At 40.0% G+C, this 26,104-nt stretch overlaps 1 protein-coding gene across 4 annotated transcripts in view; it reads left to right on the forward strand.

The window, feature by feature from the left end:
- The window catches only part of LOC136443981 (arginine-glutamic acid dipeptide repeats protein-like), a 96,746-nt gene that overhangs the window by 59,414 nt on the left and 11,228 nt on the right, over positions 1-26,104 (forward strand). For all 4 annotated transcript variants that reach the window (XM_066441369.1, XM_066441368.1, XM_066441370.1 and 1 more), the window contains 7 exons: positions 803-902; positions 6,182-6,280; positions 11,054-11,134; positions 18,977-19,133; positions 19,534-19,638; positions 23,545-23,753; positions 23,926-24,102. In XM_066441369.1, the coding sequence (XP_066297466.1) occupies positions 803-902; positions 6,182-6,280; positions 11,054-11,134; positions 18,977-19,133; positions 19,534-19,638; positions 23,545-23,753; positions 23,926-24,102 (928 nt within the window). The remainder of the gene's footprint in view (positions 1-802; positions 903-6,181; positions 6,281-11,053; positions 11,135-18,976; positions 19,134-19,533; positions 19,639-23,544; positions 23,754-23,925; positions 24,103-26,104) is intronic.

Here is a 26,104-nt window from a genome sequence, read left to right on the forward strand (position 1 = left end):
ATTTTAATGGGAGTAGCTTTTATCTATTGTTGAACATAGTTAGAGGGTGTTATGTGGTGTTATCTGCTGTGAGTTAAAAGAGATGTTAAATCGAATCAGCTATAGTTATGGAGTCATTGTGAAGTTGCAGGCCTGTCTAGTGTATTAATAACATGACTAAAGGATGCTGTATTGAATATGAATGTTTAATGAGGTGGAAAAGCCAGTACATTTAACTCAGGCATGTTTGTTTCATCATGGGGGATAACCAATGGGGACAGGTCAATTCAGAGTGAGACCTCTGGTTCAGCCTTTTATCCTCTGCCAAGTACAGTTAGGTTGAAGACCCAGTAACTGACAGTTATAGCAGGACTAGAATATGGAAATGGAGATATGTGCAAATGATGTCAATATCACTTACTGATAGAGGCAAAGGGCTTTGGGAAAGATTATATCAGTAACCTAAACATAATTGACATCTACTATGGCATTGATGATGATAGCCCTCATGACATAATTGCTTTTTAGAAAGTTGTTGATGAGATATATTAGAGCAGCCACCTTGCTAGGGTCACGGGAACTGCAGAGCCTGAGTGTATTTAATTCAAGATAAAGACAAACTCGCTGTACCATGTGTAAATTACTAATGATCTCTTAATATCCAAATTAGTTTCTTCAGGATCCTTTAGGAAAGAAGTGTGTCATGTTTGTGTATTGTTCCTAGTCTTGTGCCTTCTTGGTTTTCTGTTTGTCCAAAGTTTTTGATTATAAACTATGGAAAATTTGTACAGAAAATTATAATTTTCCTGCCTTTCATCACCAGGAGTATGGCAGCATTTGCTGGGATGTGTGACGGTGGTTCCCCTGACGACGGTTGCCTAGCAGCATCCAGGGATGAGACAACCATCAATGCCCTTGATACAGTAAGTGTTTCTTTCGTATCATCTTTGTACCTGTTTTCAATACAACCGCCTCTTGAATGGAAGTCATTAATCTTGACTCAACACTCTATGACTTGATACCGTTTCCTATCTTTTAAGTTTGCGGTCGGTACGTAGCCCACTTCTGTCCGAGCGAAGTACCAAAGTGCCATATCCTCTCCCATCTACCCTCTCTCTTACTGACCCACTTAATCAATTATTCAAAGACTAGCTTAGATTCAATTGTACCAGGACTTAACCCAAAAGAGCTATAACCTGAACTGTTGCAATAATTCATGTCCCTCATCAATTATGGACTAGTTGGAACAATGATGTTATCATACCTAGCATTGTGAATCCACGCAGAAATTGAATAGCCGAGATTGTGTATAAATTATTGAGACGTTGGAGTTGTGTTATGGCATGTTAGGCTCTTTCCTTCATTGTTCATAAGGCTGTCAAAGAGATCGAGTTACCCCTAACATGGTGGTGGTCTGGTGGGGTTTTAGAGTGGTTGGAATCTAGGATGGAAATTGTGCTTGAGTCCAAGTCTAGATGCACATGCCTGATTCTATGATAGAAACGAGAGTAATAGAAATTCTGTGGAGAACAAATTAATGCTTAACATCTACTAAGTTTATTCCACCAGTGTACATCATTCCACCACTCTGAAAAGAAACATCCAAACAGGTTTCCAACTCTACGTCCTCTAGTATAATACACTCCTGTACATCCAAACTGTGCATACCTGGGGGATGCTGCACTAGAGATCTCTTAAACCCACTGTTTTTCAAAGTGGCGGATCTATGTAGCCTGGCGGATTAATGTTGATGGAGGTTGCATTTTGGAGAAAACTTTTGACTTAGTTGTTGTCTACTCCCACCTTTTGGCTTATCTTTGCAGTGGATTGATTCCATACATTAAGCCAAGGAAAATATGATTTCCATAATGAATGATATTGAAGAAGAAAAATGACAGTTGCAGAAGGGTGCCATTTTTTTCTTTCTGAAAGGAGAAAGAAAACAATGTACATTCTTAAAAACTGTTATTTATGGATGAAAGACAGTTGCCCATACTCGTAAATGCCATTTAAGATCAGTATGCAATAACAAATTCATGATGAAATGCAGTCTTTTGTAGGAACCCAATTTATGGGGTACCGGTAGCAAACCAGAGAATTGCCTGCAAAGTTATGGAGCACTTATCCTGTGTAAATCAAATGTTATGTATCCCACAATTCGCTATAAAGTTTGTTACAGTGTAGTCAATACTCTCGACCTTGCCTCTTACTGCAATTTATTTCTAAAGTTTGTAACTTGCTGTAACTTTTTTTGCGTACTAACTTCTGCCATTTTGTTCATGCCAATTTCTCTCCAATCAAATCAAACCAGATGCATTTTCGGTATACGTACAACTCGGATGATGTGAAAGTTTGAAAAGTCACAAAGGTTACTTAGTAGTGCTAACAAGGGAAAACTGAGGAAAGGTTTTAAAATGCCATTTCGGAGAAAGCCCGTTGAGTAGTGCATGCTAGCCATGAAGGTGGCAGATATTACCCAGATGCTTTCTAATGGAGCCGAGATGTATGGCAGCTATGGTTAGCACTAATAGTCTTTCATGGTTGACAGTTATTCGGCTGTCTCATAACATCCCTTTCATACCATAGAAGGCAGCTTACTGGCACGACAGATTTTACTTGTCCCCCTTGTGCACTTGGCGCCATCAGCCCTCCCCATTACGGCAAGTTTTATGGCTCATAACTTCTCTCATGTCCCTCTTCATCAAGTACACCGGGCCCGAGGTGAATACCAAGCAGTGTGTTTGGACTCGCTATCTTGAGGTTGAGGTCGCGGATTCTCGAAACAAACTGATCACAGAACGGAAGATAAGATTGTCATCTTCCACACTTAATTAAAAAGTTGAAAGAAGGAGATCAATAGAGAAGCAGCGGTGTATGATTAATGTAGATACCGGGGGTAATAAAAGATAGTGCATTTGAAATGCCTGAAGAACATTGGGGGCCCATTCTGGGATTCTGTGATATCTTCAATTCACGTATAACTCAAGTATATTGAGTACAAAATTAGAGATAAGTTGAAATTACTTTTAATATTTCATGTGAATATGCTTGGACAAAGTGCTGTATACTTGATAGTCATCCTAGTGACATGATGGCCATAAATGTATAGTTGAGAATGCCATCAGAATCTCTTATATACAGCTGATTTAATTTGCGACATTCCTTACCTACAGTTTGTTTTATTAAACACTAAAACATGATAACAAAACCGCCAGGAGACATTGGAAATCATCCCACATCCACGTTCATGATGGATTTTAAAACTTTGCTTAGGCGTGAAAGTTGTCAAAGTTCCAAAGAAGATTTCCCAGAGGCAGTTTTCCAAACAGGTTTATTTTATGCAGACTGACATGATCAAATTTTTCAAAGCCAAAAATGTTCCCCAAGCATTTACAGCATCCTCTTTTTATTACTTGTAGTTGTGTGTAATACTTGATGGGTTATAATGTCTGTGCCAGGGGAGGGTGGTGGGATGTATCCAGATGAAGGAAGATATAAATTGAAGGAGTTTCTGTAGAAGCTTGAGAAAGTTTAATCTGTCTTGGGAGTGAAAGTAGAAAGCAATATGCATCAGAAGTGGGATGTTAGACCTCAGGGTTGTGATGTGATATGTGGGTAATGGAAAGTAAAATCACTTAAGTCTATACAAATTTCTCAGCAGGGTCCCTTTGCTAGCGTACCACCTAAGGACTGCGTGAAAAATGCCACACAACTAAGCACGGAATATGTTAGGAACTTAAGATGTGTTTGCCTGTCTTGGTGGTTAAAGGAGTCATCTATCATTGTAATGTAATTGTAAAGCCTGAGTGTAATGCAGAGTAATGTACTCCCTTCCTGTGTAAGGTGAATGAAAATGATTATACTGTATTTAGTCCAATGACAGCATGCAAGTTACCGTTAAATATGCATTCTAATACTAAATGCTTCTGAAGTAAGGTATTCAAGGATTCAGTGAGACAAGAATTCATGATGTGCATGTACATCTTTTGTAAAAAAAAATGGACGCAAAGACCATTTAGCAGTATACTGAGATGGCTTTTAAGTCTAATTTGGTAGATAGAATATCGGAGTTTTCTTGTTACACAACCAGTGACTTCATACCTGCTGATGTTTCAGTGTCTGTCAGACACCTTCTTCAGAGCTTCTGACTGGAATACTGCTTCTACCAACCAGATGAAATTATTTTCGGAAGGTTTATAGATAGAGTTGTCATGTACTTTTCATTATCAACCGATTCCCATCCAAAGCAAGATTCACTTCTACGGTATATACATGTATGTACCAGTGTAGACAACTGTGTTCCAGTTCTTGTAAATTAGAAAACAGTATACAGTAGGGTTTACATGTAATGGTTGTTAGTGATAGAAAAATAACTTTGGAGCAGTTGTATAGTGTTTTCTTCAACATTTAGGGGATATAACTTATAAGAAGGTTTCTGTATAATGTAGATTACCGGGGGTAGCACATTAAAAACATTCTTGTTATTGAAATATCTTTTCAGATGTTGTAATTTGCAAAATGCTCCATGTGCTTGACAAGATTTATCATGATCTTGTCCTCCTAAAACCTCAAGGGTATGTCGCAATTAAAACACATAACTAGTCAAGTTGTAATTTGCATTTTTCTAATTTCCCCAAAAGCAACATCAATTTGATGAAAAGATCATTAGGCTTAATTTACAGAGCTGTTTTTGCAAGTGACTTGATTATGGTTGATTGGGAAGCAATTCAGCAGCTAGATGTTCAAGTTTCTGTCAGGTCTGATTAGAATTCCATTCAAACAGGACCATAAATATATTTTGTCAGTGTCTAGATGTTAATCATTGAACGTAAATCAATGTTGCAATAAGAAATATAACAGTTCTGTCATAAATTGTGGCACGTATGACGTTATAAAAGATATATCGCAGTAGCTATTGCTAGCGAATCCCATACCAATTAAAAGTTACAAGAATAAAACACAGTGCCTTTTAAAATATTTATGCTCTGTCTGTGGTGAATTACCCTGTAGCATTGTTTTGTGGCAGTGGAATGATGCTGTTTTGATTGACAGCCCAAAAAACCCGTCGACAACTGTGGAAAGAATGCCTGGGTCAGTGTCATCAGGTTGGATGTTACGGCCGGCCATAATGCGTCCGGCCAATCCGACAAGATGGGAAATGACTTGTGCTATTAGGGCCCCGGGATTGTTTGCATTCTTTGCGCAGATCCCTTCATCGTCAGAAATGTAGGGAGCATGCCAGCAGGCATCATAAACCTAAGTCATAAAACCTATCCTTTTGAAGGCTTTGAATAAGCTCTTCGCCAACTATTTTGACAAGGTTGTTTGAGAAAAATCCATAAAGGCAACGGGACATTTGCAAGATAGCAGCAGATGTGGGGGTTATGCCTGATGGCAGGCTTAGGGTGCAGGTGCAGCAGGTCAAGGGCCAAAGGTCGTGACATGACATTGTGAGAAATGGAGGTCGAGAGCGGGGGCAGGGTCTGTCACTAAATTGGGGAGTTTGCGGGGATGGCTGCAATTTCTGGACAGATAGGATGATTTTTCACCAGTTTTATGGTGTCCAGATTGCTTTGCTTGACTGTGTGTTCACGAAACCGAGATAGGTAGTTTGAAGGAATGGACAAAGTGTTCTAGTCTCTAAATAGATGTGGAGAGAAAAAAATTACCATCTGCATACTGATGTATAATGAAAGTGATAAATAATTTGGAGACATAAGTCAAAACAAGATGTACGGCTGAAGGGGGCTGACATACATATACCTGTGCATAAATCACTGTTGTTATGGATTATAATAAAGAGTCCAATAAATTGATTAAAAATGAAAGCTTTAATCACCACAAAACTTAGAGGATGTTCACTGTTGAACTAATGGTATGACAAATAAACACTTAAGTATAAATGATTTCCAAAGTATAAACAAAAAAATGGATGGATTTAGAAAATGACACTAACTGTACTGTTTTTACCATTTTCTCTGTACATTTTCTCTGTACAAACGATTTGTACTATTACTAGTGGCATAAGTCAGTTGGGAGATGGCTAATAATATGCCTAGTTCTTATTTGCTCTACAACCGTATTCAATAACAATAACGAGGGTGCAACATGTGCCTTGTATGTGTTGTGTTTGATTTCAGTTCTTGCCCAACCCCATTTCTATGTTCAGAAACAGTAACTGTTATCCTCCTTTTTCCTACAGCTTCACCAGTTCGACTACAACACAGGAAAGGCTCTGCAAGCGCTAGTCAAACGTCCCGTCCCCGTCTCAGCGGACAGGAAGTGGACAGACGATGAAACGGTAAGACCACAGGCCCAGTTCCGCTTTGCTCACTTTTTGGACAGTTTTGAAAATATGGTTGTATTTTGATAGTGTTGCTCTTACCCCAGTGTTATCCCTGCTATTGCATTGAAGAGGTATGTGCTCATTGTCATAATTTATTCAGTTTATATGGCAACATATTTATCACGTCCATAAAGGTTAGACATCCAGGTAATAAGATATGCCAAATAGCAGTTACTCATTGACAAGCAACTGGATATGATTTTGGAGTATATAGTATGTTTCCAAAATCATATCCAGTTGCTTGAGTAACTGCTATTTCGTGTATCTTATTCCCTGGAGGTCTAATCTTCATCAATGTGATAAATATTTTGGCATTTTATATGTACTGAATAAATTATGATAATGAGCACATACCTCTCCAATGCAATAGGGGAGCAGTAGGGATAATACTGGGGGGCAGCCCTATCAAAATACAACCATATTTTCAAAGCTGGCACAAAACTGAGCACAAATGTTTATCACTTAACCATTGCACAATGCCATTATCTTTTAATGACTAGTATTTGTCTGAAGCAAGTTTGGAGCTGTAAAAAATGCAAGTGCATATAGAATCACGATGTCAATAGTCCTGTACAAAAAAAACTCAATACTAGACCACACGACTCCTTACAGTAGCGTTGCAAGTGTCATACTGTACTACAGTAACTATCTGACACTTCTGAGGCTTCCCTATGATTGATATCAGTCCCCATTGCCATCTGATGTGGTTCAAATTCAGTGAAGAAGTTCCACTTAATGAGAGCCATCAGAGTGCATGGCTGTGAGCATCCATCAGTCTACATATGGCCATCAGTATTCACCAGTCATAGAGACCTCAGCACACCTTATGTATGTTATAATGACCACGGCCTGCTCTTCTTCCCAAATGGGAACTGACTCTGTGTCCAAATCCACGGCTTTTAGCCTGATCCCTGTTCATCATGATTTCTGACAGCTTAAGATGTTATGATGGAACAGGGATTGTGGTGCTTAAGCCTGTCAGGAGTGGTCTGTTGATCTCACACCACACAAGGATGTACAATGTCTACGGCTATTGCATGGTGATCAACGCACTTGATGTGATGTAGCAGGGTAGCTGTATCGATTGGTCTGGAACTTTATTCCAAGTCTAGCACTCTCTTTTAAAGTTTCTTTTTACTTCACTGAGTATTGGTTCATTTGTAATGACAGTGTAAGATCGATGTACTTCAAAATGTTACCTATTCATTCAAAAACGTCACAAGTATTGAACATTTCTGTCTATTAAACATGAAAACTTTTCACTGACTGGTAGATTTCAATAGTAACTTCCTTTACATGTAGCCTATAGCAGTACTGCTGCCAATTGCACTCTCCAAATTGGTACCCAAATGCAGTAAATGAAAACATATTGTATCCAATTTCCCGACCTGGTTACAGGGAAGCATATCGAAGTTAAGGAGACATTTGGTGTGATCTGGTGTAATCCCTGGGTGCAGGTGCCCCGTCCTTACTCCATGAACACACTGTGAATCCTGCTTACCAGGATGATGAACACGGGTGTTGGGAGAGGTCGCGCGGGAGGTCAGGGGTGGTGTATGAAAGATGCATCCTGCTTCTGTCTCCTCCTCTGTCTTCAACGCTACATCCATCACGTACCCCGACTGTCCGAGGAGTGCCGTATACTGTCCGTCCGAGGACTCAGAAACGGACGCGCTTGTGTAAATTTTGTGGCGTAAGCATTGATCAGACTTGATTTCCGTGATAGTTGACCTTATAGCTGCGTGTGGAATAGACATTAATTGATGTTACCAACGAGCCTGGGTACTGCCCTCTTAGTTTACGCTTGCTCTCACTGGCTCTGTTGTGTGAGCGAGTGGGATTGAGGCTAAACTACCAGGATAGTGCCATCTTGTTGTAATCACTGTAGGATGAAATGTAGCTTATAGTTGTTACAGAACTAAATGTAAATTCAAACCAGCATTTTTTTGCATATATCAAACATGAATGTTGAAGATCCACTATGTAATTTGAGATACCCGGTAAATAAATACAAATTCAACTTTCGCCTTTGAAGTAATGATCAAATTTTGAGGTTCAATGATTGTATTTTGAGGGGCCGGATTATACAGAAAGCTTCAATACTTGTTTGGAATTTTTTTTTTTTTTTCAATCATCATGTTCTGTTATCAGAAGATGAAGATATGGACTATTGGATGGACCCAGAAACTAGTTTGCCCTCAATATCTGAAAATTTGTATCCTATTTTCTCCAAAAAAATGCCAGTAAAATCAGTACTTTCAAACTACTCAGCTCAAGAGGGATTTACATCAGTTAGTCCAGTGAAGTCCATCCTAAATGATGTCACACCATTTTCCCAGCAACCCTCAGTAGAGTATCAGATGTGTCGGTAGGAAGAGACAACTTCCCTAACTGTGCAACCGCTGATATGTTTGGTGGAGTTGCCTACTTCTACATGTTGTGTAATATTGGAATCATATAATTACATGTATTACTTCTGCGTAACATTGGAATCATATAATTACATTACTTGCGCAATCTACAATGTACATGTACCCTGTTGCAGAGTATACAACTTACTATCTGTGACTATTTCTTTCAAGTTGTACATTTTTCGAGTTACTGCTAATGTTATTAATGCGAATTTGCCATTGTTTAATTCTTGACGGATTCGGGCTCAGCATTTATCTGCATTTTTTTAGATTGCCCTCCTAATTTGTTGCTTTCCAGATTTACAAAAAATTATGCTGACCTGGAAGATCAACATGAAAGTCTGTACCTTGGTTCACACAGTTTCGGGGAATGAATATTGTCATATTCAAATTTTTCTCCCACCGTCTGTTTTAATCTTGTCATCCCTCTAAATTTTAACGTGAAAAAATACATGAGAACCAAGAATATAAATTGCAGTAGCCTTAAGAAAACAACAGCCTCATAATACTACCTGATAAGAAAATTAACCAATATTCTTCCTTGTTTTCGTATTGCTAATGCTATTTGTAACGGATCTGCGAATTGCATGACTTGTTTTATGTGTCGGTATCACGTGAACCAGATGTCGAGTTTATTGGACGTTTACGACCCGCTGTGCGTTTCTGATTTACTATCCCATCCATTGCACAAACATGTTTGCAACGGAGGTGGAAAAAATCTGCACAAAATGCGTAATGGAAGATTAGAAATGGTGGAATCGGTGGGATCTCTCCGATTTACCCGCTAATAGCAAGGCAAATCGGCCCCTGCAAGTTGCATTAGGAGAGATTTGGTCGCACTAAGCCGGTAGATTAAGGGATGAGAGAAGGGAGGCACATTTAAAGTACTTATGGAGGGAGAGAACTGCACTGGGTGATCTGAAGGGTAGAAACACGCCTGTGATTACATTTAATGTAAGCACAGAAATGTGTTCCTCTCTGTTGGTCATTAAGTAAGTCAGGGCTGAAAAGGAAAGGGTTCAAGAAGCAAGACAATTATTGTTGTCAAAATACCTACATTGAATAAGAACTAGGGCACACCTTCAATACGGTCATCATGGTACTGTTTACAAAACAAGACTTGAGGTTATCCGTTGTTATTTCAGTGTTATCCAAAAGATTATGTGGAACTGAGAATGGTATTGGAAGTGCCTAAGACAGATAAATCATAGGTTTAGGGCACATAATATGGAGAATAGCCACCCACAGCTGCAGGGAATGGATTCTTCCACTTCTCAAAGTCATGGGGGAGTCTGAAACCCCAGAGGATTCTCAAATGGATGTTGTACACAGAATTTTTGTCAGTTATATGAAATTTGAAACGTATAGAGTAGTGTGAGGGTTTTACACTGGCTGTGATGAATGTTTGTAAATGTTGGAAAGGCTCCAGTGGAAGGGTTGGGATCTCCTCGATACCCCCGGTAGTCATGATCTCTTTGGTTGGTTCAACTGTAAATCCAGGCTGTGCAGATTGTACCTGCTTGGTCTGCAACGAGGTGATTTGAATTTCATGTGACGCGTGTTGATGTGCTGGGAGCAAAGGGCGCCCTGGTACAGTGCTCGTGTTGATTGTTGTGCGGGCAGGACTGAGTGGCGGGCGATCGAATCGAAATCAGTGCAAGGCATTGGCGAGTGGGGTTTGATGGAGCTAATAAGTCGTACATTGGGCCGTGGTGTGTTGGCTAGATGATGGCAGACGGCTTGTCTTAAGGTAGAGCACAGGTAATTTTTCAAAGACATTTTTGACATGTTACAATCGTTCCCAAAAGAGTGAACATCAGGAATGTCACAAGTATTGAGAAGGAAGGTTATATTCTGCATAGAATATTTCTTTCTAAAGCTAGAACCGTTAGACTTTCTTTGTATCGTCAATTATTCACGGTGATGTTTGCAGTTTTCCAAACACCTGTCATGTCTGTCCCCAGTTTTCTAAAGGGGCTCAGACTTTATTGTACTTGGAAAATCTGTCCGTACATGTAATTCTAGAATCAATACAGAAAGGTGGGACCTGCATGAAGGCAGGAAAAGGATGTATCCTAAGGCCGTGGCTCGTACAAAGAGACTCAGTCGTGCAACATAATGCAAAGCAGGTTGTACAATTTGTTGTGAGCCGGCGCGGAACAAAGGACACACGAGCAAGCATTTCAGGCCCGTACGGCTCTGAATAGCAGGACTGTCACAATTAATTTTTGTTGACAGGCTGTGTATTTTGTATGCCCATCCATTGTGCTGGCCAGTGGTATTAATGTGCCGCCACCCTTCTTTGTTCGCTCCGTAGAAACGCTTCGTGAAGGGGCTGCGCCAGTTCGGCAAGAATTTCTTCCGCATTCATAAGGAGCTACTTCCCGAGAAGGAAACGGTGAGTGCATTTTCTTTGTCTACACCAGTGATGTTTATAATATCTTTTTAATGGAGTTATTGAACCTAATGTTGTTGGTATCATTGTGTGCTTGGGTCATTGCCCCTCCCATGAACATGTTGTATTAGTAGGGAGGGACCATGTACATATGTACACATTTACCTAGCAATATGCTCACAATGGGAGGCATGTATGGTCCACATTAAGTAGAAAGCATTTTGTATGAAATACGTGTATTGTGCTAAGTTGGAAATAAAGGTGGTCATCGTGAATTAAGGGTCAAGTATGTTGTGTTATTTAATGTTTGTTTTGAAATCAAATCTTAAGGGGGGATAATGACTGTTATGAGTAGGGTACAGGATTGTCCAAATGTTTGCTGTAGATAATGTACATGTATGCTTACACTGGGTAGGACATGTTGCTGGTTTTTGTTATCATGGATGAAATTATTATAAGGACAGTGTTGTCAACAAAGAAAACTGAATATTTCTATTTTGATTTTTTTGTTGTGGCTTCGTAATTTGTTTGCATATTAGATATTATAGGTGTGTGAAAAATATTTCAGAGAATGTTAAGAATCCAGATCTTGGGAGGAGTCTTAACATTTAAAAAAAAATTCTATTTAAGATATGATTCTTACTTTGTCTTGCACCCCACCCTTTTGGAATTTTGGAATTGCCTGAAGGAAAATCAAGATGTAGTATTCAGCCTCTGTTCCAGCCAAGCAACTGATTATGTTACTTTAAATAGCACAGATACTTCTATGTAATTGGTCCAATTACATGATTACTTTACAGCTACTTACAAACAGGTTGGGCAGATGGTAGAAACAGCCATTACAACTTGCAGGAATGTGATTACATAGTAGAAAGGAAAAGCAAGGTCATAAACATTCCAATTTACATGTACAGACATGTAGTTGAAACTATGAACAGAACACTGAACCAGTCTACTGTTTGTTCCCTCTGGTTTTTCATAATCCCCTTTTAAGTCCTAGTGATCTATTCAAGATCTACAAGCATCTTGGTTGAGATGTTCCCACTTTGTTTATGGAATAGGTTACAAAGATGTCTGCAGTTGTATAGGTATGATTAGTCAAGTAATGGTGAAATACAAGTTTGTAGATTGTAGACTAGGAGATATGATATACCTCATAAATCATAACATCTTGGAGACCCCCATGGAAATAATTGAAAATGTGGCATAGCTGAAGAATTGCAAAAGAAGGTATATGTGAAATTAAGTAGCCAATATGATCCTGAAAATATCAGAGTGTATTGTTCTATTTTCCTTACATCCTTGAATAATCAATTTGGACTTTACTTTAGTGATAGAATTATACTCTTTGTATGATGTAACTGTCAAGGTGCTATAAGAATAGATGAAGGTTGTGAGATGTGATAAAAAATATCTAACAGGATGGTTGTTGAAAATCCTGAATATTACCCACACAGGTGAAAATAAGTTGTTCTGAATAATAGATGCTATGATAACGTACAATTTCATACACTCATACACACAAAGTATAACAGCTGGCAAATGAAAGATCAGATTGTGCCATTGTAAAAGGAAGCTGCAGAACAAATGCACATCAGACCATGACAAATTTTGCAAGATTTGTGTAGTGCTGACTAAGAGTAAGCATAGAATTGTTATAACTAGAAACATGACTTTGTACTAAATGTATTTGATTATAAAAATGCTTGGAATTCAGTAAAGAACCACTTCTTTGCTTTCCCTAAATTTAGGCCTTCTTTAGACATGCCTAGGGGTCAAAGTTTCAAATGCCAAATTTTTCTCAGTACAAATTTGACCAAAAGTGTTTCAGAAAATGTACCAAAGTCAAGCAATATAACAATGAGATTTGGCGCAGAAGTTGATATAATACAGCATGTTCTAATTAAAATGTAACCTCCATTAACATTAATCTGCTGGGTTACATAAATCTGCCAATTTGAAAAACAGTGGGTTTGAGAGATCTCTAGTGCAGCAACCCCCAGGTATGCACAGTTATATTTTTTTGTGTATATACTGGGGGACGTTCAGTTGGAGATCTGTTGGGACGCAATCTTTCCAGGGTGGCGGAATTATGTACCCTGGCGGAATTATGTTTGTAGATGTTAGCCCTGTACATGTATCATACCTTTAAGTCAGGCTACAGAATTGTAGTGTGTGTAGAGACGTGTCACATGTATTGCTGAATGTTTGAAACTTTAATTGATTACAAATTAGCAACACTGCCTCCAGGTTGTTCCCCTCCATTAGTTCATTGATCTTTTCTGAAGAGAAGTGATTTGCTTGATAGAATCCGTGCAACAAGATATGTTATTATCCTTTCTTTGATGTCAGTCAAGTCTACTGTCTCAGACTTGTCCTCACTGATGTAACCAAAAAAAAATCCTAGATTTTTTTAAAATTTCTATAAAGAAAAATTAAGGGCTTTTATTACATGTGTTAGGAGCATAATATGAATGTTTTTCAAATTTGTGCATATTTTGTCACATATTTTCTTATTTCCCAAATGTTGAAAGCAATTTTGTCTAAGGGTTTTGTTATACATCATGTACAAAGGATTGACTTTCTATATGCAGATAACATCAACTTTCATAATGCTTTAATAATTCAAATTAAAAAGAATGTCCTCGAGGCCTTCTCGAGAATGTCTTGAACACCTGGATATCTGAAGTGTGCATACCTCGGATTTGCTGATGCTGCATTAGTAGCGCTCTTGAAATTCACTGTTGTTTTCATGTGGTTTAGGGTACCCAGTGGTGTTATGAAAGTTACATATTGATCAATTTTGATATCAGGAATTTCTAGACGAAATTCTTGAAAGTTTCCTCCTTCCCAAACAGGGCCCCATCCCAGTTTGTTGTAGGCTGCCGTCATCACAGCTATTTCCACACCAAGTGTGTTATTGGGTAATTACAATAATGTACGGAAAGAGGGAGTAAATCACCAGGCATTAGGCACAACTGCATCACTGTCCCTGTTCAAATAAGTCTCGCAGATTGCCATTTGTATCTGTCATCGTGGATAACAACTTTGGGGACTGATTTCAAGACTGCCATCTATTACGTCGGAATGGATGAGAGAATTGTGTGCTGTTCCTTGACAATTCCGACTAAAAGGTAGGCAGGACCCATACATAACTGTGGAATCATCACCGATCTAGTCAGGTTGGCCTTTTCAAAAGAGCAATTGGATTCTGGAGGGGAAGATGGGATTTTCTAGTTCCATTATGTTTTGTCAGCGTTATTTACAGAGGGGGTGGATTGAAGTGTACCATGTCACTTGAGCAGTCCCTAAGCTCCTGCACTGTGCCTTCTGCTAAGTTTTACAACTTGGTTCTTGCTACAGAGCATGAAGAAAGTGGTCGATCATCTCGGCCGCCTTTTGAATGCTGGAAGGTGTGGAGAATCTCTGACAAATGGCCATGAAGACAAGATAATACCAACCATTGGACACGCTTAATTCTTGAAATATGGTTTGTGCTGACTTCCACCATAACTTGAGGAAAAGTCTGTCATCTAGAATAAATCAGAGACTTGTTTGATAGTGCAAAGAGGAGATTTAATGTGGTCTATTCTAAAGTGATACTCTTCACATACTCTTCCAGCTTTCAGAAAGTGCTAAGGTTTTATAATCTTCTCGGAGGTGTACAGTCTAGTTTTCTGGAGACAAAAGAAGATTTTGACAGAAGAAAGTTAGACAAAAACAAAACTTGAAAAATCATGTCTAAAATGACAAACCAGTTTTAGTCTAGCATTTAACGTTAGGTCCTGTTGTCTAACTGATGAAGGCCATGGGATATCTTTAATACTAACATCGCAAAATCAGAAGTATGGACTTGCCTGTAGTGTGCTAAAGGTATACAATGTATATCCTTCACACTGTATATCCTTCACAATGTATATCCTTCACACTGTATAGTCTACCCTCCCATATCAACACCAGGACCTACAGGTCAGTAGTATGCAGTAAGAGTGCCACACCTGCCCAGTCACACACCATGGGAGAGTGGGACAACAACAGCTCCTACATTCACCCAGGTGTAACACCTGTTTGTCCAACACCCTTGGTGTTCACCCAGCCGTCCCACAACAATCTGAACTTGATATCCTCATGTGTCTGTGGGGGAGGGGGGAGCCAGAGGACACACCAGGTTCACTAGTGCTTCTCTGAATGAATTTGCCATTTGTTCACAAGAAGAGGAAGGAAGAGCTTTAAGAAGACTTACTGCATTTTGCTTCCAAAGCTTGACACTTACTCTGGAAACACAAGAAGCTTTTCCAAGTCTTTAAGGACTTGAAGACCGGACACATTGCCAAGACTTCAGGAACCACAACATCAAAGGGGTGAGGTGTTCATGCTACATGGCATGGCAAACTCTTGTTTTATAGCTACCTCTATGTTGCTTGGCCTAATGTCTGTGATAGGTTTGTTCCGGTACAGTTTTCTCTACTTTTATGGTTTTACTAGACAAAGCGACATGTGGAGTTTAAACTAGTGTGTTCCTGGGTTAGACTGTTTTCACTGAAGCAACTCAGCGTCTGCTGTTCTGGTCGGCTTCTGTGCAAGGGTCAGGGACTTTGTAGGAAGGCAGGAAGCTTGTTTGTTATGGTTGGCTGTGGTGTGACCAAGGATGGAGAGTGGAAACTGAAGAATCTGAGTTTACAACTGAGAAACTGCTTTCCTTCTGTAAAAGCTTGCTACTATACTCGGTTTTCTCTTAGAATTGCTTTCAAATCTGGTACTGGCACTAAAAGGGATTGCTGTTCTCATGGAATGGAGAGTAAGTCACTTATCCTGGTGGGGAACCACACCCTTATTCAGAACCTAACACACCTGTAAGGCTGCAACTAATGATTGGCTGAACCATTGATAGGTTTATGAAAAAGAAATCTTTGAAATTCAATACCCAACTATGTCAGGTAAATTCCTTTATGCCAGATATTGACTGAACAACCTAAACTATTTTTTGGGACACTCTTTGACTGATTCTGCATAAGGTCGAAGGCCAAGGATACTACCAGTAAATGCATCATGGAAGAGTAGTTGAAAAATTGAGTCTGTGTCCACAATTGAGCCAAATGGGTGGCAAATTGGTGGAAAATGATGAACTATCAGGTGTCACCTCCATTATATGTTTTAGCTTAGTTAAGCCTAGGCCGTGACTAGAATTTCATTTGAGATATGCTATTTTTTTCATATCATTAGACTGTTCCCTGGTGTGTAATATTACGCGTACACGTTTTTCAAAGCCCGACAAAGGGATGTTAGCACTTAGCAGCAAAGCAGATCTGTTTTCTTTGATGTTGAGCGGAGATGATCTTGATCGTTCTTACCTCACACAATGCAACAGTGATAGAGTGGAGGAATATATGGCACATTGTCTCTTTTTCCTTCCACATGATCCGGCACTGAGCAATGAGGTTAATCATAGAAGGGGAAGAATCTGCAGCTTGTAGTTGATCCCTCACGAGTGATGCAGCGACGGCGCTCTGCCGAACCACGGAACAAAGTGCCGTCTGGAAGGATCGATAACGCGCCTGCAGTCACACCTTGAATTATCCACCGATGTAGGCTGTGGCCAACTGCAGGCCATATATTCCCAGCCTCACAGCCACCACCTGCTGAATTATTTAGCAGCTCTGGAAATAGACAAATCTTCCGCTACATTATTATGTTAGCTGCGAAGAAATTTGACACTGTTGAAACAACTACTAGACTAAGTGCATCTACTGTAGCCATGTAATGTCATATGATTTTCACAGCTAATGCATATCCTGACATGCAACATGGTGGATTGAAATGCAAGGAAAGTTTAATATACAAGATGAGATGTGCCACTAATTTGTATTGGTTACACTAGATGCAGCCTAGAGTAATAAAACTGACCCATTTCCAAAGTTTGCTAGAATGCGAATGAATTTCATCACAAAGATGCTACAAATTTGGTTGCACGTATCCAGCTTGAAGACAGAGAAAAAGGCTTTCTGCACTTCACCCTGGAGCGGAATAAGTTATTCACAGATTATGCCATAAAGACGGCTTGTGGTGGTGAGAATTGGGACACATTAAATAATGGATGAAGAGTGGGGTTGGAGGTGGGAGGGGGGTTAATGGGAATATGACTTCCAAGGTCAAACTAACCTCCATTAAAGATAAATCATCTGCACATGTTTATGCTAAAATTAACTCCACTTTTCACAGCTATTATTACTCATGTTTAATGCCCTTTTCTGACATTTTTAGAACAATTTTCACATACACCTGCATGGCAAAAAGAATAAAATTGATGATAAGAATCTATCGACCGTAATGTTTCTACAAAACTCTCCCTTGACCATGGTCATCATTGTGTTTCCAAAATTCTTTGAGTTTGGGCTTGAATAATGCGTATGCCATATCAGTTCTGTCCATGACCCCTAATAACCTCTCCTGCAGATCTCATATTAACAGTGCTTGAATGTACAGATGTGTGTTATCAAATATTCATGTTGTAGTCATGTTGTACATTATGTTGGGCCATCTTCTTATCGTTCATCAATTGTCCTGATGCATTTGTTAAGGGGGGACAGACTATATTTATGATAATAATTTTTCAGCATATGTGAAAATTTCTATCAGTGAATTTTAGCATATAACATGTTATGACTCAAGCTTTGTGCTCTACACTCTTAGCACTATTGTATAATGATTTCTATAAAATTAATATGTATATCTGAGTGTGTATCATAATGTATAATTAATTGAAGTTTATTGCAACACTCCTTGACCAGATTTTGTACTGGATGCTACATGTAGCTGAAGAAAGTTGAAATAGAGCTCACACAAGCAAGCAATGCATTCTACAATTCAAGTATAATACATAGTCAGATAGAAAATTTAGGCACTGAGATAAAACAAAGCTGTCAGCCACAAAGCCAACAGAATTGATGCTGAAACTGTTGCAGTCCTTAACAGTGAATTCCTAGATCCTCAGCCTTTCTGCTGAGAATTTTGTTGCTAGCATTGACTTTCTGTGTTACTCGTTATTTCCAAGGCCTTCAGGCCTAATTTGCTATGCTTGGCTTTCTGGTGTCCATAGATATTAGATGAAATTTGTCTTTGCCAAAAGGGTGGTGTTACGCATGTGAGCATCAAAAGAACTCTGAAGGATCAACGCCCTTCAATGTGAAGAATCCGTATCCGAAAAGTTGATGCAAGATAAAAATCTGCATTAGTACTGAGTAGTTGCAGCCTTGCATGCAGTAAACATTGATCACATACACTGCAGGGTATGAGATAAATCCTGTAAAAACACACTGGTAGTAACAGGATGAATATACCTTGTGGCAATGATTTTCTGAATAGATAGCAGTGGTGTGCAAAGTATATGTGTGGTGCATCAGGATTCATACTTGTACGAAAGAGTTATGTTAGGCATCCAGGAATGATTGAAAGGCTAAATTTCTTAATCCAATCTACACCACTGGAGAAGTTTTTTGAGAAATAACAGATGATTCAGACGCCATCCAGCATCCTTCTTCAGTGATCTAAAATAACTGTCTACACACTAATTTTCTGTCAATCTGGAACATGGAACGATCACCGTTTCAATCAATTACCCGATATTCAATATCAATAACACAGGGAGAAGCAATGCTGTTATCCATTTATCGGTCTAAATGCTACAAAAATTATCATAATAATAAAATGTACAGCCATAACTATAATTGTAGTATGTTTGTAGCATCCCATTTCCTATTGGTTACAGATTTAGGCAGTAGGGAGAAGGTTAACAACATCCTTACAATTCTGCATACTTACCACTTGTGTTCAATGTTGTTACTGTAGAGCGAGCTGGTTGAGTTCTACTACCTGTGGAAGAAAACTCCCGCGGCGAACAACTGCCGTCCTCACCGCAGGCACCGCAGACAGAGCACGCTCAGGAGAGTCCGCGGGGTGGGGTCGCGTGCTGGCAACGGGAACAGGCCTCCCTCTTCGGAATTCTGTAAGTTTGTATCCAGCGTCATTGAGTTAACGATAAGGCTTATAGATTGAGATATTGCAGCTAATATAATACATGTAGAACCTATCTCATGAATGCAGTGTCTAATGGCTGTTACTGCTTTTGTGTGTTATGGTACGAAAAAGGACTGCAGTGCCACATTCTTTTGCTGTGTAAGAAGCTAACATACTTTCCACAATTGAAAGACAATAAGTTTATTACACAACAATTTTACAAGGTACAAAGTATGGCATCTACTAGTACATGTACACATCAGTTTTCTACAGTTCCATACCTAATACAGGAGTGAAGTACCTGAAGTACATTTTTCTTTATTTAAGTTTTTTTTGGTTCATCTTGAATTACAGTTTGATTGTAAATGTTGTCGTGTTCCCTTCTCCAGTGGACCTGAGCTCTGCCAGCGAGACTGAACTGGAGAACGTAGACAGCGAAGACAGCGATTCCCGCGATCTCAGCGCCTACGCTTGCAGACACTGTTTCACTACAAGTGAGTGTCATTTTAATGTATGCTTCTTTGTAAGCTAGTACCTACATGTAACTGCAGGCCCTTCCTAAATGTAACTGTTTGTGTAAAGAAAGCAAGAGTTTTCACCACACAAAGTTAACATGGGGGGAAGGATGGGATAGATTGTCTTGTAATATATCTCTGCACCTTAGTTTACTCTTCCCATTTCAAATAAGTCAGTCTTCCATCGGGTCCATAAAAAGATGGCTGTCGTAATTCGCGCTGCACGGTGAATGTCAAAGGTTTCCCAGGTGAGATGGAACGTTAACGGGCCAGTCGGCTCCGCTAGATCCCGCCTCGGAGCCGAGTCGTAACTCTGCACTTGCTCAGTGACAGATGCGTGACCAGGTGGCTCCCCTGCACTTGCGTGCTGGGGGGAACTCGGTAATAAAACTTAACGGCAGGATAAGCAAAACCTCCCCGAAGACATCCAGCCAATTTCATGGTTGCATTATAATACGGTACCAACCCAGGAGGATGGAAAAACTGTGATGATGACAAGATCCTAGTGGGGACAGTTGCAGTTGCACTAGGTGACCTCGGTGGTGTCGCTCTGTGAGCAGCCAATTTCATGGTTGTGGGGACTTGCCAGCTCTGATTGTGCAGTAGAATGTCAGCATAGGTCCAAGGGATTACCAAAAGAAAGGTCGCAAGCTTTACGTCTTCTTGTGTAATCAACAACAGACACACCTTGAGTACTTCTTTCTCTTTCAATAGTACTTTCGACACTTTGAATAGTTTGGTGTTTTGATTACTGTACTCAGTTTGTTGCGTAACTCAACAGCTGTCAAAGTCACCTGAAATGGAAAGGTCACATAAACTTAACAGCAGTCAGGTTCACTTATATTGTATATTGTCTATACAGTATGTTGTTGGTAGATTTTATATTGATGGTAAAATAGACTACCTCACGTAGGCTACATTCATGTACAAAAGGCCTTACACATAGTCAATTTAGAAGCCATGAGTACACTGTCTTGATCAGTCAGGTTTCTTACCCTTATAATACACAGGGAGCAACACAGCACAGGAAACCCCACAAAGCCCGGAAGAATGAAAATTCCAAACAACAGTGATAGAAGTAACACCTTTTCAACACAGTAGCTACTAAAGTGGTTCAGACATAAATTGGCATAACTTGAAATTTGCTTTTCTCCTTTTCCTGTCTGTTTTCAGAAAGCAGGACACCTTTGGATACATAGATTTTTGTAATATGTAAAATAATTTTATGTAAATTTCATACGATAGAATCTGAATTTCTATCCGGGAGGATGCACCTGGGCGGTGCCCTTTCCCAACCCCAACTTGCTTTGCCTGCTTATAAATGTATGGAATGGGACGTCCCATAGCTCACGTGTTTGGAAGTTGAGCATCCTCAGCAACATAACGACCACGAATGCAGGTCATATGTATGTTGAAAATGTGGTTGCACTACTCGCACACATCTTGACTAATGTCTAAAAACACTGTTAAGTTTGACCCAAGTGGATTAAAGGGTGGGTTGCAAACTCGAGATGTCTTGAGGTTAAACAAGTCGACACACTAAATGTTTATGCATCATGGACATTAGGAATGTGTTGATGGTCATTTTGGCGTAGTAAAGACAAACAGGTTGGCTAAATACCCAGGAAATTCTTGTATGAGTTTTGTGTTTGGCTTAGCATCAGTAACTAGTGAAATATATTCGGCCTCCTAAACATTCCAACCTCTGCCTCTGCTTTCTACGTATCAGATATCCTCTTGCTTTGTTGGCAAAATACGACTGTATTCATGTGCGTGCTTGTCATCCAAATCAGCGAGTCCTTCTGTATACATTTGTGTGTTTACCGTGTGTGCAGTGTACACAAATCGACCCGTAATATCCTCTTATCTGGTGAGCAAAGAGACAAACATTTAGTGCCGCCCCGGTGGTGTGGTCTTTGGAATTAATCGGGGAAAGTTTCCGGAAATGTGCGATGTTCCGGGGGTAGGTTATCAAGAGGGGAGGACATAGGATGAGGTGTGGTACAAAGTTGTGTTGTCGGCGGCATGTTTTGAGCTAACACTGCCGACAGATGGGAGGTAACCCAAGCGGCGGGTTTGTCGGCGGGGTCAGGTGGAGCAAATGCGTGACTCTTGACCCGGTGTCACCGCACAACAAAATTATTCGCCTGCCCGACAACCGCGGTATTGTCGTGCATGGTGGCATGTTGTTTTTGGTTCCCTTGACGAGGTTAGGGGTGACGGAAAGTGTCGACTTTGCCCCTGCAAGTACTTAGTTGGTATTGTTCACCCAGCTACCTGTGAGGTAGACACTTTCCGCACTATAGCACCTGTTACGATCGGCTGTCCTAATTACGTTGAGCTAAGTGTGTATGCTGTGTCGCAAGTGCCCTGTTCGGTTAGTACACAGACATTATGTCAAGATTGAACACAGTGTAGTACTTGGTAAATCATGTATGATGATTATTCTATGTCCAGACAGGGGTTGAAGGTTTGTTAGCACAGTCTTTGGTTACTGAGGACCTATACCGAGGTCATTTTCTGCACCTGTAGACGCTTGGCATGTTAAGTCCCGCCTTTTGTGAAAAGCTTACAAATGAATGTTAGTCTAAGTCTGCCCACTCGTGTGGTGTTGAATTGGCTAGAACACACAGTAAGTGCAAAGTTTAGATGTTTAGATCAGATCATGTTGTAGACTGTTGTTATTGACAGGAAGGCACATCGCAGTTAAACGGTTGTTTGTAATGAACAGATGGCAAAGGTGTAAGAGTTTGTTCAATCAGGGAAGGAAGATTTGATGTGTCTAAGTAGTAGCTGTTGTCCCTGTATTGTTTGTGACAAACTGTGTAAATGAGCCATGCCAATGTGATTATTGGGGCAGTGAGGAAGAAAAGTAGTAGAACATGGTTTAAAGTGTTTTTGTTTGCTTCAACCAGGTACTGTTTATGTGCATTCAATGACAGATTACAACGACAATGCACAATGCATTCAACAACAGTTCCTACAATGATATACAAATGTATGTCATGACCATAAATGTATGTACATGCATATTCAATTTGTCATTTTGGATAGGTTAATTGCATGTTTGAAAGTGCTTCTCAAATACTCCTTGGCTGGTTTGTTTGCTCAGTTCAGAGTGATCTGGGAGAAGAAACTATTTGTCAATGAATAATATATTTTCCTAAATGGCAGTATGTACATGTGTTGAATGTGGTGGTGTGTAGGACATTCATGTTTATGAGGTACTGAACCGGCCCCACACCGGAACATGTCCCCGCCCCTGACACATCGGGCTGCTGATAATGTAAGAAGTGCCCCAGGGCCACACTTTACAGCTTGCTTGCACAGCCTTTGTGACTTAATTCTCTGACTTTGGCACAATCTTCCTACTTGACTGCCCCTTTGTGTGCCCTACCAGGGTGATTACCTCGCTAGGGTTGCTCCAATCCGACCCTTTTAAGTGCTCAGGCACGAATGTTACAAGCAGCAATATAGGGGTGACTGGGGTCATGGAGAAGTAATGTAATTGTGGATTTTTCTTTCTACCTAGTTATTCAGCCACATTTCTCTGCTGAATATGGCAATAGCTCATACATGTAGTTCAGCGGAAGGGATATTGCATTTCTGTGTAAGGTAGATTTCATTCTGTGGAGAAAATTGATTTAAGTAGTCTGGGTGTTTCATTAAAAACTATGTTCCAACTGAAAATGGAAAGGCGATGCTTAATATGTAGCGATTTGTTAGATTGTATGTATATTTTTCTGATGAATTTTCACACACATTTCTGTCGATGAATAAGCTATATGTCAGCCAGAGGCAGACCTTGCAGATGTTGTTCTGAAGTCTTGGAATTTTGAATTAATAAACTGATGTTGTAATCCAAGTTTTCCTTCTTTTTTCCAGCTTCTCGAGACTGGCACCACGGAGGCCACGATAAGGTTATCCTGTGTACGGACTGTCGGATTTTCTTCAAGAAGTATGGGGAGCTCCGGCCGATAGAGACTCCGCGGGAACCCCCGCCATTCATGTTTAAACCTGTCAAGGAGGATAAGGACGATGATGCAATGAATTCTGGGAAAGCTGGTATGAGGACGCGGCGCAATAGGGACGGGGTAAGTGTTATGTTAGGATGATGATGTTTTGAGTTAGCTTTCCCTAAAGATGTTTTTCAATAAATCCCTGTGACATTGGTTACTGAAACTGACATTGTTACCAATAGATGTAAAAGTTTGCTAGATTTCATACAAATGAAAGCTTGCTAACACACCTGTCTCTGATCCTCAGGTGCAATCTAGACACAAGGGGAAGGCCAGCTCGAGCAGTCCTTCAGAGTCTTCCTCGCCTGTCAATCACCTGGCCAACACCCGCCACCTGGGACAGAAGGGGCGACAGTCTCCCAGCACGGGCAGCACCACCAGCAACAGTAGCGACAAGTCGGTGAAGAAGAGAAAACTTGGAAAGGTAAGACTCAGTCAATCATATCTTTGCTATGCTTTTAAACGTGTTATGATACATTTAAAATTGCCTATGTTTTTATTTTGGATGAAATATGATAACAATCGATAAGAAGAGAAGATTTGTATGATTTGGGAAAGGCTAAGTCTATCAATATTTGTCTATCATGCCTTGTCAGTAGAAAAATATTTCTTAGGAATTCAAGGCTAACTTAGCCTGGATGCCAGACCCCCAATCTCTGAAATATATATCGTATCTGTTACTTTGAATAACAGTGTGTTTGAGAGATTTCTAGTGCAGCAACCCCAGGTACATGTATGCACAGATAAGACATGCAGGGGTGCATTACACTGGGCACGTTACATTGGAGATCTTTAGACACCTTTTTTTAGGTTGGTGGATATATATATGGCTCGGCAGAATTATGTTAGTAGACGTTACACTTTTTATCTTGCATTCAAAGGAACAAAATTCTCCTGCATATTGATACCCATAAGCCTCCATGAATCACACCCCCTTCCAGCCTGCCAGTGTTTTCATACCAAATTTGTAACACTCCTCACTTAATGACAGCGATATTGACAATGATAAGCCTGTGACCTCTGGGTAACCTTCATGGGAGAGAAATGGCTGCCATTTGTCATAGCACATGTGGCTGTCAGCACTATTCTCATAAACTCAGATAGGATCAGGTGGGATGTGCCAAGACCTGTGTGGGGGTGTGTCAAAATAACAGCTGTCCAATATTATTTTTCTTTTGGGTTGAAACTTGGTTTCTTCTAAAGTGATAACGTTACACAAGTTCATTTATTCCTTTTTCTCTCGGAACAGAATCCTAAAAACACTTTTTGAAGTAAAACCTTTTCTCTTGCTATCCTCCCCCAACCATAGTGGTGTGTTCCCCAGCTCTCTTGTGATGAATATCAGTGCAAATGTGTAATGAAAAGAACAGTTACAGCTATAAAAACAGATTTAAGTTCCTCATTACTGGCAATTATGGTACACAATGATAACTGAAATTATGATCATATATTTTCGTTGTCCTATGCAATATGTTTTTTTCTTGCTCATGTTAACAATTTCTTTTGGTAAGTGCATGAGAGGTATCAGAATTTGCAGTGTGCATCCATTTCCGGTGTCCCCTAGCCTCAGCCTTCTGCGCAGCGCTGGCGCTTATTTTTGGGTGAGCACTGAGTCGCGATTTCCAGCTTATTGGGACAAGGTTCTTTTGTTGGGGAAATTGTATTGCAGCCCGTAGAAGCAAAAGAACCTGGCCCCGTTTGCGAATCAGCACTCAAACCCCAAAAAATAAGACCCGGCCAGCCTGCAAAGGAGGCTAGGTTTCCCCTGTGTCAAGTTCTTTGTGATCCATCCCTCACTCCAACTGCATGCAGGAAGCTTTGGTATGGAGAATCAATAGGGTTTACAGAGCCAGCTAAATAGGCAGGATATGGGGGTTAGCAAGGTGGCGCCATGCCAGACAGGTCATAGCTACCAATGTATTGAACACCATAACTAGGATGGGGAGATAGGAAGGAATAGTAGCTGATATCAGCATGTTTGAATTCTTTGAGACGGTTCAGAAAGAAGCAACAGACTAGAGTGGCAGTTCACAGTCAGAGCTATATTCATGAAGCTGAAGAAAGAAAACTGTGAATATTAACCTTCTCCCTGCTGCCCAACTCTGTAACCAATATTGAATTGGGTGCCATGTGGCTACTTTAGTGTGCTAAATGTTAAGAAAGTTTCCACAAAATTTGTCTTCAGCCATGGACACGTACATTATGTAATTGTACATACATGTATATTTATTACCATCCTCTAGTTTTAAGTTTACCATGATATTGATTTCATCAGCCATACTGATAGGAAGTTAAAACTTTTAGCTATAGTTTCCTCTGTATTGGAGTTAGATTATGCAATAGAACAGTTTGTATTTCATCCGAAGGTCTGTGAGAAGTTCTATTGAAATAAACCTTTGGTCCAATCGACTTATCGTCTTGGTTTT

This window comes from Branchiostoma lanceolatum, chromosome 10 (genome assembly GCF_035083965.1).
Source record: "Branchiostoma lanceolatum isolate klBraLanc5 chromosome 10, klBraLanc5.hap2, whole genome shotgun sequence".
Lineage (NCBI taxonomy): Eukaryota > Metazoa > Chordata > Leptocardii > Amphioxiformes > Branchiostomatidae > Branchiostoma > Branchiostoma lanceolatum.